The sequence below is a fragment of the Anomalospiza imberbis genome, chromosome Z (assembly GCF_031753505.1).
Source record: "Anomalospiza imberbis isolate Cuckoo-Finch-1a 21T00152 chromosome Z, ASM3175350v1, whole genome shotgun sequence".
Classification (NCBI taxonomy): domain Eukaryota; kingdom Metazoa; phylum Chordata; class Aves; order Passeriformes; family Viduidae; genus Anomalospiza; species Anomalospiza imberbis.
This window is the reverse complement of record NC_089721.1, coordinates 43,615,119-43,630,580: the sequence shown is the minus strand read 5'-3', so window position 1 is coordinate 43,630,580 and position 15,462 is coordinate 43,615,119. Positions and strand designations below refer to the sequence as shown.

The 15,462-nt window shown below is 36.8% G+C and overlaps 1 protein-coding gene across 1 annotated transcript in view; it reads right to left on the bottom strand.

Annotated features, from left to right (window-relative positions):
* The window catches only part of SKIC3 (SKI3 subunit of superkiller complex), a 46,725-nt gene that overhangs the window by 6,466 nt on the left and 24,797 nt on the right, over window positions 1–15,462 (bottom strand). The window contains exons 25-36 of the mRNA XM_068177019.1: window positions 14,740–14,881; window positions 13,423–13,516; window positions 12,755–12,832; window positions 11,336–11,460; window positions 9,536–9,659; window positions 7,881–8,099; window positions 7,025–7,097; window positions 6,249–6,302; window positions 6,032–6,143; window positions 4,660–4,788; window positions 3,926–4,047; window positions 2,090–2,248 (exon numbers count right to left, since the gene is read on the bottom strand). Coding sequence (XP_068033120.1) covers window positions 2,090–2,248; window positions 3,926–4,047; window positions 4,660–4,788; window positions 6,032–6,143; window positions 6,249–6,302; window positions 7,025–7,097; window positions 7,881–8,099; window positions 9,536–9,659; window positions 11,336–11,460; window positions 12,755–12,832; window positions 13,423–13,516; window positions 14,740–14,881 — 1,431 coding nt within the window. The remainder of the gene's footprint in view (window positions 1–2,089; window positions 2,249–3,925; window positions 4,048–4,659; window positions 4,789–6,031; window positions 6,144–6,248; window positions 6,303–7,024; window positions 7,098–7,880; window positions 8,100–9,535; window positions 9,660–11,335; window positions 11,461–12,754; window positions 12,833–13,422; window positions 13,517–14,739; window positions 14,882–15,462) is intronic.

Below are 15,462 nucleotides of genomic sequence, written 5' to 3'. Positions count from 1 at the left end.
CCTTGACACGTACATGATATGCATGAAGATGTGCAAGCCATATTTAGAAATATTCTTTGCTGGATCACCAAGTAAACAAAGTAATTCCCTTCCTTTTGAGCAAAGGCCTCTAGACTTTGCCTGGCTAAAGACTGCGGCGTGTTAGAGGAGGCAAAAATTATTAATGCTTTCTGATGCATACAAGTTGCTCCCAATTACAAAGGGCAACACACTGGAAAGTACTAATTAGCACTAGTGAGATTGTGCATTCTTGACATCAAGCTGCAGGTCTGCTTTTTAGAGTAAAACGTTCATTCATGTGAAGGAAAAAAAACTTCCGTCAGCCTCAGCTCTTTGCAGCTGAAGATGTCTAGCACTCAAGTAAAGAAGAGAACCCCCATGCAAAGGCACAATGGCAGCTTTGCCAGATCTGCTTTTATTTATTTTCCTGACAAGTCACAGCACAAAAAGTAGAACAGCCATCAGAGCAGCAGCTCAGCAGCACTCTTAAATCCCACATAACAATTTAGACAAAAGCCAAAAACTTAACCAGAAAGAAAAGTTAATGACCCCTCTAATGCAGTAAAACTGTAAAGCATCACAATGGATAAATCAAACTCACAGCAAGTCTAGAGACAGGAAACATAAAAATATACATTTATCCACTAAGAGCAAATGTAGCAGCCTAGTTTTTCAGAATGCTATCTAAACCTTGAGAAATACTTTCTTTAACTGAAGACTAAAAAGATCTTCCTCACAGTTATCTTATCTGTGGCCTGGATTAAGAAGACAAAAACAAATCATCCCCTTCCCACACCACATGCACTCATTTCACTTATTCTCTCTGCTTGTAAGGAAGATGACTTGGCTATGCAAGGGATGCTTTAAGAATGCACACAAACCCTAATTTAATTTAAAAGATGTTATTTAAAAAGAGGATACAATAATTTCTTGTGTGCCCCCTATTTTGCAAATTCAACCTGAATGAGTTCTATATTCAGAAATATGAAGTCTCACAAATCACAGAAAAATGCATCAAAAAAGCATCTTTCCCAGAAATAATGCTCCTGGTGTTTCTGGAAAAAAGAGGATATGCAGCCTTCTAAGAAGTGAGATCATGATCTGTAAAGCAGCCTTGCACTGATCTTCTATGAGTGAAAATAACTTCACTGAATCTTACCACAAGGAGGGTTTTATTCTATCAATGGGCAGAGGAGCATCATAAAACCTTCAGCTACATAAAGGACTCAAAGTTCATGTGATTTTTTTTTAAATGATGTGCTACTTACATTGGCAAAGACAGATAATAACTGTGAAACAAAATATTTTACAAAGTAAATTGAACAAAGTAGAAATCTATTTAGATTTAAGTGAAATGTGCTACTTAAGTTGTAAAGTTTAAATTTTTTTATCCACAAATCATTTTGGTGAGCCAGACAAACTGTAAACTAAACTCAACTGTAAACTAAACTCAACTGTAAACTAAAAAGCAGCTGTTAGAAAATGAACATATTTGGTGTTGTATCACCAAAAGGATCTCTTGGCATGTGAGACTTCTCAAATTGACTCACAGAAGCAGCATATGAAGTGAGATTTAGCACTTTTGTGTCGACTAAAAATGATTATTCATCATGCCATGGAAGGGAATTACTGAACAATGTTACTGGGAGTGATTCTCTGCAGTAAACTTACTCAAAAGAACAGTGACACCTGAAGTCAGAACATTATGGAGAAAGAGACTTACTCAGGTTTTCAGATAGATCCTTAAATAAGAAATTTTATTACTACAACAGAAAATCCTTTACTTCCATTTATTCTTATGGGTTATGAAGTCATTGTGTCAAATCACAGATCCCTAAAGACAGGGATTCTAGGCATTTATCTCATACTTTTAATTCTCTCCATGTCTGCTTGGTCTTACTAGCAGTCCTTAATATTTCAAGTTCTAAAGAAGTTAACATGATGTTTCAGCTTTGGAACAAAAATTTAAGCTGTTTTTTCTGTCACTGACTGTCAGCAGATAAATAAAATAAAGCAGTGAAACAAATGCTCACCCTCTTACAGCAGGTGTGATAGTGGCACACGAGGAAGGGAAAAGATTCACACTTACTTGCCAGGCTGCAGCTGAGGATGAACTGGACATGACTGTCTTGCGAAGTTCCTCCAGGATGCTGTCTGGAAGTTCTTTGTGAGACTGCAACAGCTGCTTACACTGAACTTGTCTCAAAAGCAAAAACAGAGCTGGGTGCTCAGGGCAGCTTTTTAAACCCTAAAACCAAAGCAGTCAGAATTATCATTCTCCAATATCAAGAATACTTAGATTTTCCATTCTGTTCTTTATAGAAAACAACACTGAAAGCATTCTCAGGGTGCTTGAAACATAGCATTTTTCTCCTCTTCTGCAAAAGGCGTACTCCAAGGACTGATCCAGAAAAACGGGTAACATTTTTTATCTCCTCAAAACACATTTGAAGTCTAAGCTCAATTTGGTACATTGCCATAGGTTTCTGAAAGACAGCTCTCACTTGGTTTGACAATTATTTAAAACTTTGGGCCTATTAATATAGGCAAAAACCTGTCTCGGGGCTAAAAGGGGCCTTGATTATGCTTCAAGCAATTTCAGTTCTCCCAGATAAGACACTGTATTTTCACTGGAATAGAAGCACTTTACTAAACATTTCCTACTCAGTAACAGCAGGTATCCAGAGACTATTTCTTTGAACCAACACAAAAAAGCAAAGACAGAAAACTAGCTATCTGTTGCTTTACTGTGCTCAGGTGAAGCATGTGAAGCTTCTGCAAACCTCACTGCATGTTATTTTCTGTGCTGAAGTCACAATACTTCAAAGAATTAGAACTCAAAACAGATTTAACAAACAATACTTGTATTTTTCACACATTTTTTAACAAAGTATATTGCCTGTGAATCCTTCTCAATTGAATGACAGCAGTGTCTGACTCACCACTCCCAGTCATACTGCTTTCTGAGAATTCTGGGGTCCAAAACTACCACTGAGAATTTGTGGTAGTAGGGAATGCTATCCTTTTTTCTTCACTAATTGCAGACACTGACTGTCCTCTCCCCAGGCTATTTAATCAAACAAAAAAAACAATACAAGCAAATACAAGCAAAATCCACCACAACCTTCCCCCACACCAAAACTGGGGGAAGGACAGATCTTGTATGTCTCAAAATCTCAGATCATTGTTAATATAAGTCAGGTCAGTATACAAGCTGGTGAGAAAAGGAAAACACCTCACCAAGAAAACAGAGAGGTAAGAAAGTACTTCCTCCTGAAACCAGCATGTTCAATCAATCTGCTTGTCTGGTTTAGGTTTTTTGTTGTTGTTATTTTTTTCCTTTTTACTTTTATCCACTTTAATGAAATATTCCAAAAATAAGGATCACATTTGCATATGATTAGTAATTTTCTTTAATGAAAATCAAGGATGTGTGCTCTTGCTAATCTTTTGCCAAGTCTTCCGCTCATGAACACCCTCTTGAATGCTGTTAACAGCCCAGCTCCCTTCCACAGCTGTACTGCAGCAAGACCTCTCTGTTTAATAATTAAACTTGGAACAGACTTTATCATGACACACACACTACTTGTTTCAACTATTAACACAGTTCTGCTGTTGTAAACAGTATACTGGGGAGGGAGAATATGTCAACAATCAGTTCAGTTTGTCAGAGCATGGTGCCAATACTGCCAGAGTTGAAGGTTTGATTCCCATACAGGCCATTCACTTAAGAGCTGGACTTGATGATCTGATCTTTATGGGGCTTTTTCAACTCAGAATATTCACTGATTCTGTGATCTATTGTATTTTGTGGCTCTGAGGGAACAGACAGTTGCTAATTCAAACATTACCTTACTGTATAATGCACAAAAATAATGGCTTCTATATATTTCTACCACAATCTGCCAACGTGACATCATCATACCTTGTTACAAAGAGCTTCAGCTTCTGACAGTTTACCAGTCTCCTCAAGACTGGCAATAGCTTGACACAGACACCAGTCTTCCAGAGTGTGGACATAATTATGTGGAAGGTTACTTTCTCCAGCTGTAAAGACGGACAACACGCTTAAACAGATTAGTATTTATGCTGTAGAACAATACCATGGTCACAGGCTCTAGATCTGGTAAGGGAGAACTTTCATGAGTTTTAATGTGACATGGCTCCCTTCATTAGTAGGAACATTGAAAGATGGCAAAATCAAAAGCATGAGGGGAAATAAGCATAAACCATTTGAGTTAATGGTTTGAGATCCATCAACATGGAATTTTAATTCCAGTTTTGAAAACACTATGGGCACTGAGCAAGAATGAGTATCTACTGGAAGAGTTACAGAACTCAAAATTACTTTAGCCTTTTCATGTAAGTACTGTTGCTGCAATGTAATACATCCACAACTTTCATGGATGTAGGCATCAGAGTTCAGAAATACTATTTTAGAAAACCACTTGAAGCTTTGCAGGGGAAAGCAACCTGCCATGAAGTGTCTAAACCGAGTTATATATTAGAATTTAACTTTTTTTTTGTAAAATACAATTACAACTATTGAGTAATTACCACTATTGAGTAATCCTCAGCCTCTTTGCAAGTTCAGAACAGTATTGCAAGCTTAGATAATTTCATTTTGCTTTTTTAAAATAGGAAACACATATAGCTTACTTTTGGCTGAAACTGTAGACACAAGTGTCATCTCTAGACCGGTTCGTTTTGGTTCAGTGTTGTTTAGACAGACAACAGTGTTTTCAGCATGACAGGCTGCCATTAGCACTGCCCAAGCAGCAGGATTATCTAGAAAAGAATGGTCAAAGGGAACTCATGCCCATTCTAAATATGCTGATAGCTCACTTAGAATGGGATTTACCAGATAAAGCATAAAAGCATACCTATCAATGGAACCATACACTGTAAATACAATACCAACAATAAGAGAAGTAATTGAGCTCAAACCAAGGAAGGTGATAACTATTTGCTTCTAACTAGTAAGTAAGGGTCATCAGATTATAAAAGGAAGATGCTTTTCCTAAAGCCAACTAATATATTTTTCACAGATTGTTTTAAGTGTGCTGAAGCTGAAAATTTATTTTTGACTGCACAGATTAATTTTAGCTTTCACTGAAGAGTTGTGACAAAATGCAAAGTGGCAGACTCAGTCTGTTCTGCCCACCAGCATGAAAGTTACAGCAACAGGTGCCTACTTCCACTACCAGCTAACTCCTGTGTCAACTTCACCTTTAATTAGTCCTGTGAAGAACGCCTACTACTGTAAGAGCAATCTCTATCCTGAATTAGAGCTCAGTTAAATATTTTATTTATTTAAATTTTCATCCCTAAAATAATTAATTTTGCCAGCAAAATGAAACAAAGCTTGAAGATCTAACAAAGTAAAATGTAAAGTATACTGCTTTTAAACAGCAGTCATATACTCCTATTTCCTGTAGGAAAGTAATTGACATTTTTAACTTGCAAGCCAGCCTTATGCATCAGAGCAAAATGACTCTAGAAGAAACAATGCTTTAGTATTTCACTATCAAGTACAAATTAGCAATTGAAAACTCCACTAGGCATTCACTTCATATGATAAAGGAAGAAGACTATTTAGTAAGACAACCATAGAGCTCTCTATAGCTCATAATCCACATATTTTAACAGAACATTTCTAATCAAAAATCTCAAGGTAGATGAATAATTCTGTCTAGTGTTGCATACTGAGGGAACATGTTTTTCAATTTTGTCTAGCATACTAAATAATACTTGTATCTTTTCCTGTTGAGAGATTAAGAAATTGCTCATAGTTTAGAACAAGCCTTAACACCCAATGATATTTTTCTTATTGTCTGGCTTAATTACCATTCCACTAAATTTGGAACAAAAGTGACAATCTCCACTTTAAGCATTTTCCCCAAAAGATACATGGATAACCCCAAACAACAAATCAACCCAACAAAAGCGGATTTTACTTTAATCTAGTAATTTTTGCTTCTGATGGATGAAAAGACAAACAATAACTACTGTGTTTGAGAACAAGAGTAACCTGGACAGACATGGATGGCCTTCTGAATATTTTTCAGAGGATTGTTTTTCTTATCTTCTAACATGTGACATCCTGCTACCAACTGATTAACTGCAATATTCAGCAGAACTTCCTATAAAACAGAACATAAGAGTTACTTAACACTATAAGTTATCAGAGAGAATTAATTTTAGACTGTTTATGGAATTACAAAATCTGCATTTTAAGAAAGGCAAACCTTTCCACGGTTTACATCAAGTGAATGTGCGACACTTCCGGCCACAGCTCCTCCCTGCAAGATTAAAAAAACAAACAATTGATTTAATTACATGGCTAATTAATTTTATGCTAAATATAATGCCAAAATATTTTTATCTTTGTTATTCACAAGTATGAAATTTGCACAATGAGGCAATGTCCTTGCTTACAGCATGATCCTTTTATAAAAAATTAGCATGAGACATTCCAGACTAGAGTTTATCCATATGATTGGTTTCTAATTTTAGCCTCATATTGAAAAGGGTTTGTTTTCGGGTGTTATTTCTGCTTATATAATCAGCATAAATTAAGACAAGGAGTATTTATTTGGAGGAAAGCTAATAATAAGCAGAAAAGTGGCAAGAAAACACTGACTTATGTGAAAAGTGAAGATGACTATATTAACCAAATTAAACACAGGTTAATCTTAATATATATATTTATTTACATAAACACATCACTATAAAACTAAACAAAAGAAATTATCCATAGTACAACCTTTTATTGTTAGCATAATTCTAGCAGATCTTTCATCCAAGTTTACTTCAATAACCATTACCTCATGGAAGATGCATATAATGGTACATAAATTCAGTATGTAGCTGTGCGTTGCTTTGAATGCAAGACTTAAATTTTCATATTAACTGGGGAAAGTCCACACACTGAAGGGTGGGGTTTTTTTTCAGTTAAGAAATAACACAGATTACTTGGAATGTAAACAGCACATATTACACTTTCTTTTGGCAATACACTTACTTTTGGCTTTTTGGATGCATACAGTGGAACTAGTCGAGACAGAAGAGACCAAAGGGCAGAGTTATCAGGGTAACTATGGAAAGAAAAGGGTATTAGACTGTCTGGTTTAGATATGCACCTGGTCCTTCCAGGACTCAGTAGGCACTTGCTATAAATATCAAATAGAGTTTTTTCTATTAAGAATACAATGCAATGTATTAAAAGATAGACATGGGTAAAAACAAACAACACAATATTGAAATTATACTGCTAGCTAAAGAAATAAAATGTACAACATGTATATCAATATTCATTGAAAAAAAAAAAAAACCTTTGGGCTACAGGACTTGTCTTCATAATATGAAGAACAAGAAATTTTTGTTGTAGCTGGAAAAAAACAGTTGCATGAAAACAGTTTCCGAAAACACTTGGAGAGACTATGATGTGTGCCTTCAGAATGCTAAGGCTAATCAAATCAAATTTAAACACAGACATTTAGCTAATGGAACAAATAGCTTCAAAGGCTTCTAAATATTAAATAAAAACCCAAGGAACTTTTCTAGGCTGAAGGTTATGCTACAGAGGATGAAAACTGCTTTCACAGAAAAGTAAACTAAACTACCTATCAAAAAAGCGCCCAAAACCAAATCAGAAAACAGTGAATAAACCATGAAACTTCTGCTATTTGATTCCATAAATAAGAAAGCAAGCTTGTAAGCTAAAGGTACAACCTTAGGTGAGGACTTCATCTTTGAAAATAAATTTCTGTTAAAATTTTTTTTTAGAATAACTATTCAAAGAAACAGGTTTGCTTACTCTTCAATGCAATCAAAGCAATACATTTACAAGGCAATTTAAAGCAAGACAAACTATATACCTGTGTATTGCTTTGGAGACTTCCCTCTGGATTGCCACATTTCTACCTTGTAATGCATAAACAGCAGATGCAATAAGACACCTCTCATAAATCCCATCAGCCCCTTTTTCATGCTTCAGTAATTCTTTAAGGGCTGCTGTTGCAAGTGTTGCATCCTGCTTTACCAATCCCAGTGTGCACAAAGCCTTCAGACTTTCCGTACTAGGTTCCTTCACTGAGCTGTTGAATCAGAGAGAGGGAAAGAGACAACTATTTTGGAGCACAAACTAAGCTTACTGATAACATGAGAGTTCTTGTTACTTCTGAGTCCTCTTGCTCCTATGTATCATGAAAGAATTATACAGAATTAACACTCTCTGTGGGATCCTGGATCAAGCTAGATCTATATTCTAGAAGACCAGGTGACTACAGGCACCTAATCAAGCTCTTAATGATTACTTTTGCCTTCAAAAAAAGTCAAGAATGTAAGCTTCTGATCCTATGGGGTTTTTTCAGTCCCTAGTAAGAAAAAAAATAAAAGCTTTTAATCAAACTTGAACAGCCAGCAAAAGGACCCTTTGACAAGGAGGAAATGGTATTCTATCATACAAATTATCCAGACATACTCACAGTTAAAAATCTCTGTGCTAAGCTGGTTATGGGAAATGAAAAAAGAAGCTTCATGTTCAAGGTCCTACTTGGGCACTTCAAGTCATCGAGCACAAATTCCAGTCAAGAGAGACATCTATCTATTGCACCAGAATGCATACTTTTTGTTCCTATTAGTAAAATCCATCATGTCCATTTGTAGCACTGTTTCCAATTCAGAGCTAGACATATACATTGTGATGTTTCTTTCCTAAGCCATTCACTATCCTTTTTTTAAACACAAACATATAACGTCATTAGAATCTCTCATTGTTCATGTTTATGACAAAAACAGAAGCCTGTACTGATTTATAAAGCGTAGGAAATACCAGTTTCCTAGCCAACTAACCATTAGAGTGTATTAGGTAATGGATCTTCGCTACATTAGTAACTTCAGGAGTCTGCTGGTAAGATGGGTGCTGCACTACCACTAATAGAGCTCTCTACTGACAGAGAGATGCCCCTGGCAGGTGAGATGGTAACTCTTAACCTGTAGCTATTAGGAGGCTAACAATGATGCACAGCCTATTAGCCTCCACAGATCTGAAAAATAATAGGCATTCACCACTTAATTGCACAACTAATAGAGATCTATTTCTTTTCATGGGAAAGCTACAGGATTTTCCTGGTCTGCGTTGCTAGGAACACAATTTCTCAGATTTTTGACTACTTAAACTGAAATTATTTTCACTGGTCATTCAGAGCTCGTACAGCTAAAGAACAAAAATATTGCCTAGTGCTTAGGACAACTACAAAGTAATATTATCTTAAAAGATAAAGTTTCTAAAACTTCAAGGATGTTCGACATCCAAACTGCTCAGCCCTTCCACTCAATACTGCTTTAAAAATGTGAAAGAGACAAACCATAAAACAAAACCAGACATATCACATGAATAAGTACACTGCATCAGTTTGCACTTTTATGCTGCAATACATAAAGAAAATATCCACCTGAGTTCCCACAAAAAAGAAATTTGAGGATTCAATAGTACAATAAAATACCACATTCTGATTATTCCTCCACTCACCATTTAAACAGCAGTGTCTTTGCAGCATCCACTTTGTTCAGTTTATATTCTATTATTGCCAAGGCAGTCAGGATATGTGCTTTATCTTTTTCACACTCAGCAACAGACAAGGCTTTTTCATAGGCTGGTAAAAATTCAAAACTCAGAATTGAGAGAGAAGAAAAAATACAACCTTTGTAAAGCACCATATTAGCACCATATTAGAACAGAGAGACACTTTAGGTTCAGGTTCACTATGTTTTCCCACCTCAATTCATAAGCAGAAGACAAAAGTAAGTTGACCAAGACTTTGGAAGTAACTATGTTTGGAAACACCAGATTTACTGTTTAGAGCCTGGGAGTTGTTTAACACATAGCAAGTAGAAACAGAAATGAAAAGCAGCATTGGGATATTCAGAAAAAGCCTGCAAGAACATGGTATAAATACTTCCCTGTGATAGTTCATTTATAAAACAGTAGTTCAGATGGGCACACTCATTCCAAATACAATATAAAACTATTTAAAACACTGAGTTGACTGTTCCTTTGTGAGCACTGATCATTGCATACATATTTTTATGAAGTTACACATTTCAGAAGTGTGGAACATGACAGTGCAATTATATTTGCCACTAAAGCTTAAGTGCTTTGAACAACACATTAATCTCCTATGACAGAATCATAGAATAATTAGGGTTGGAAAAGACCTCTGGAGATCAACCCCTCTGCCACGGCTGGGCCACATACAGAATGTGACACAGGACCTTTGCAGGTGGGTTTTGAATGTCTCCAGAGGGGAGAAACTCCACAACCTCACTGTGTAGCCTGCTCCGAGCCATACTCGATGTAAAGAAGTTCGTCCTCATGTTGAGGTGGAGGTTGTATTTTAGATGATGTCCACTACACCTTGCCCTGCTGATGGGCACCACTGCAAAGTGGCTAGCACGATCCTCTTGACACCAGCTTTTGAGACATTTATATTGATGACTTCACTTCTCAGTCTTCTCTTCTCTAGACTACAACTAATTCTTCCAGAAAAATAATTTAATTTGAGAACAAGGGAGTCCCAGAGGAAAAACAGCTTAATGGACAAGAATCACACTCTTGAAGAAATTTACTTTTCCTTACTACATTTGAGTGATACTAGGACCCTACTAACAGCCTAATGATTTTCACAGAATTACAGAATAGGCTGAGTTGGAAGGGACCCACCAACATCATGAAGTACAATGGCACAGGACATTTGAAGACTCACACCACGTGCCTAGACCATTGTCCAAAAGCTTCTTGATCTGAAGACAACATTGGTGCTGTGATGACTTCCCCGAGGAGCCTGTTCCAGTACTCAACCACCTGCTGGGTAAAAAATCTTTTCCTGATATTCAACCTAAAACCTCCCCTGACTCAGCTTCAGGCCATTTCCTAGAGTCCTGTCAATGGTTGTGAGAGTGAAGAGATCAGTACTTGCCCCTTCACTTCCTCCTGAGGATGAAGACCATAATGAGGTCTCCTCTCAGTCTCCTCTTCTCCAGGCCAAACAAATCAAGTGACTTCAGCTGCTCCTCATAAGGCTTCCCCTCTAGACCCTTTGCCATCTTCACAGCCCTCGTCTGGATGCTCTTTAACAGCTTAATGTCTTTTCTTTTATTGTGGTGCCCAAAACTGCACATGGTACTCAAGATATTAAAATAGTTGTGGCAATTATACTTACACGTTAGGACTGCAAGAGCAAAATACTGAATGTCAGCTAAGTTGGTTAGACAAATAAATTTTGTTAAGATTAACCTCAAGAGAAGTGTTCCATAATGCTCTGAATTTTACCTTTGCTACTTTCCTCTAAGAGTCCTTTCTTGAAGTAAGCTAAGGCTAACCCCACAATGCCATCAAACTCTGTTAGGGGTATTGATGTGTAAACTTCAATGGCTTCATCACACCGCCCAAGAGCACTGCAAAAAAAAAAAAAAAAAAAACCCAGTCACTGGTAGGAAGGATGCAGCAACAGCTGCCATAATTCAGACAAACTGTCCTAGAGGACCAGTGTCCTCTATTCCGTAGTAGTTTCAAGCAGACACCTAGAAAAGAGCAGTATTAGGACAACAATGTGCAGTATTCCCCACCCTTTCCCTGGTATAGCAGTTACTCTGTCCAACTGTCTGTTGCATGAACAATTGATAGGAAGAAGTCCTCCACATTGACATGGCAGCTCTATATAAGGCAAATGACTTAATGGTCATCACAGTGCAGGGGGAGAAAGCAGCAAAGAAGAAACATGCAAAAAGCAACTCAGGCTTTTTTTTGCAAAAAAAGCAAATTATGCACACACAGAAAGTTTACAGCATTCTTGTTCTAAGACCACTATGGAAAGAATAATAGAGGATTGTGTTTATTAGAACTACTTAACAGTTACTAGAGATTTGATCTTGTGTAAGTTGCACACATGAAATAACACACATATAGCTTGGATGTGAGATTCCAAGAGTCTAAATAGTTGCTTCTAAAATCTTCCATGAAGTTAATGAATTATCACTTGGTCACAGGTTAGAAGTTTCAGTGTCATGTACAAGAATAGATGACTTTTCCCTAGAGAGCTAACAAATATTTAATTAGTAGACCTTGAGCTATCTCCTATCAAAGAGAAATTTTAAAGTCCACATACTTATGTCCTGCAATACCTCAGAACCAGAAGGCATCACAAAGGGAACTTAGAATTGTGAGTAGGACTACAGTAGAGGGGTACATCAGCAGAAAGACCACACACATGTACACAACACCTCAACCTCACATGCTTCAGGTTGTGAAAGTCAATACAAATTCAAAGGGTAGGTAGAAGGACTTTGGAACAAACCTTGAAGCAGCAATTTTATTCAGAATAAGCCTATTACACAGGTCAAGGGTCAAGATTGGAAAAAAAAAATTTAAAAAAAAACCCCACAACTTATTGTGGAGACAATGTAACAGCTACATTATATAGACTACATTAACACATGTTCCAAGCAAAGGATAAAGGAATCACTGATATGTTACAGTCTGTGAAGACATACAGCAATTCCTTCAAATATGATTTTTTTTTAAATTACATTACCAACTTCTGGAGTTCAGTCAAACCTGTCCACAGTTGGGAATAATGTGTAATAGATTATTTTTAGCAACCATCTTTCACCTTAAGCCTCACCATATTTTGTACTGCTGCATTCACTACCTCCAAAGCTGAAGTCAGGGACTCAGTCAACAGACACTTACCACAGTGACCTGCCATAGTTTTGCACTGCTGTATTGTATTTCTCAGTATCCTCTGAGTTTTTCAGCAGTGAAGCTGCCCTAAAATTAACCACAATGAATGTTACTTATCATCTGACTACAAGATGCATATTTTGAGAACAGTTTTCAGAGAAAATGGACAACTGTTTTATACAAAAGCTTTGCTATGCTAATTAAACAGAAACAGAGCCTATTTTACTGTTTTAATGCATCAACAAACATGTTCACCAAATAATGTTTCATTTGCCATCTTCCCCTCTTTGAAAAGAAGAGAGAAGGAAAAAAAAAAGCCCAAAACAAACCCGAAGGCCAAACACATCCATTAATTAGAGTGGGATAGAGAATAAAGCTAAAACCAAGCTTGCCTTCTTCAATTTCATTTAAATACTACACAGTGAATTAGTTAATGTAAGGGTAAGACATACAAGTCTCAGGACATCTTTACTTTTCCAATTCTGTGTTCTGCCTTTCCAAATTTGGTATAGGAACATCCACACACCCAGCCCTACAATACACTTTGTTGAAATGTACTGTTGAACAGAGAAAAATAAAGTTTATCTAAAGAAAAGAAAAACCTTTAGGTTTTTCAGCTGGTGCATGGAAAAGAAGTCAGGGAGCTTCTCTAAGCTTTCCAAGGGTGTACAGTTTACCTCTCATAGGCATAGGCTGCCTGCTGTTTTAGATGCAGATACTCATTCACAAACCCAAACATAGTGAAAGCAGAAGCATCATCTGGATTTCTTTCTAGAAAATCAGAATTGACAATGTAGGGAAACAAGATCAATAAACTGTGAAAAAGCATTACAAAAACACTGCTACATCAAAACTACAGTACGTGCACTGAACACTTTGCCAAATGCTTCTGTCAGCTGCTCACAAGAATAATTTTGACAGGCTGGCAGGCAAATACAGAAGAGATAGATGACCCAAAACAAGACATCAGGTTGGCTCAAAAATGTTTAAAATATTATGATGTAGCATTAATACATAATGCACTCAATATATTTTAAGTTTTTCAGCAGGCAGATTTTTTTTAATTTAATAGGAAAGTATTCATCTTGCATTGACTCTAGTAAAATACTAGTAGAATCTTACGTTTTATTCTTAACACACTCTGAAACAATTCTGTACAATGTGCTATAGCACAACCCTGCCTGAGTAGAGAGATAAGACCAGATGACCATTATGGTCCCTTCCAAGATTAGTAATTTTGTCATTTTTAATTCATTGCTAAGGCACAAATTTGTCTGCTGTCAACTCATCTCTGACTAGTAACTTTTCTCCCCAAAATAGGGAGGAAGGCTCTCCGGAGTCCCCTTAAGAACAAGGCACAAAGAAATACAGTCTCACATTCACCTCATTTACTGTGAGATGTATTTTCTAGCTCTCCAAAGTCAGCAACAGATTACTCAAATTATTTCTTTACAGGAATACTTGCAGACTAATGAAAATCTGCATTTGCTCTGCTTTCCAGGCTAGACATATCCAATGGGGTGGCTGGCTTGGAATCATGCACTAAACCAGAGTCCATCACCTGCTGAAGGTTAATAAAATCATATGCTTGAAAATATTGAGTTACACAACACACAGCAACAATCTTCTGCCAAGCTTCACATCACAGAGGCAGAGAATAGCCCTTACCTTCACTTATGCATACAGACACATGCAAAGGGAGTCTGAGTGCAAACACCCTATGAGAAGCATGACAAGGCTCTGATCCCTATTTTCATTGGTCTTTGAAACAGCTAGAAGGAGTAAGCAGACAGAACCCACATCCATTTCATCATTGTGTGATAATGAAAATTGGTCAGTGGTCTGCTTACCCTATTTCAGTTAGTTTACAGCTAAAATGCCTCTCCCCACCTCAGACAGACCTCTCTTGTCCAGAACTAGTACCTACTGTGTATTATTCATTCTGAATGCATCTGTTAGGCTTGACAGGTTAGAGAGGTATTTAAATTACCTACCTGTGTATTTGCTCAAGATCACTTGGGCTGCTGGTATAGCATTCATTTGAACAATGTTGTACAGATACAGTACAGTGTTTCTGTTCGCTTTATCCTGCAGCGTTGAACATACCCAGTGGGCATAGCCTTTTGCTCCCTCAGCCTCAAGAAACAAACAGACACCCCCCAAAATAGGAATCATTAAACCTGCTCAAGATACAGTAAAAAAATTGCAGATTATAATAATACTAATTCTAAGTTTTAGGACAGAGTTTTGGCTAAAAATCTGCATCAGCGATAAGGAGAAAAATATACCAAACTGAATTACTCCACACATACTTTTAACTTGCCATCTAAGCAAAAAAAAATTCGTATGCTTTCATATAATGTGCTGCATTACTATACAGACAATAGGCAAAAAAAAAAAAGTTATGAAATAATAAGTCCTCCACTTTTTTAGAACACAGGGTCCTGGAAGTATCCTTGCTCTCTCCAGAAATATTTTATGCCTTTGATCTCTGTCCAATTCTGTGGAACATGGAGAATGTTTCTTCATGACTTAAAGAGCTGATTTCTTGAACCCTTGTGACTAAAGAATTTTATAAAGTAACTGCCTGCTATACAGTACCAGCATAAGTCAGCAACAACATGGAAGACAGACAATCTCATATGAAACATGACTGTAGCAGTTTCACTACTCAAGACATGCCTATTAAGAAAAAAAAATATCTCCTAAATAGAGAG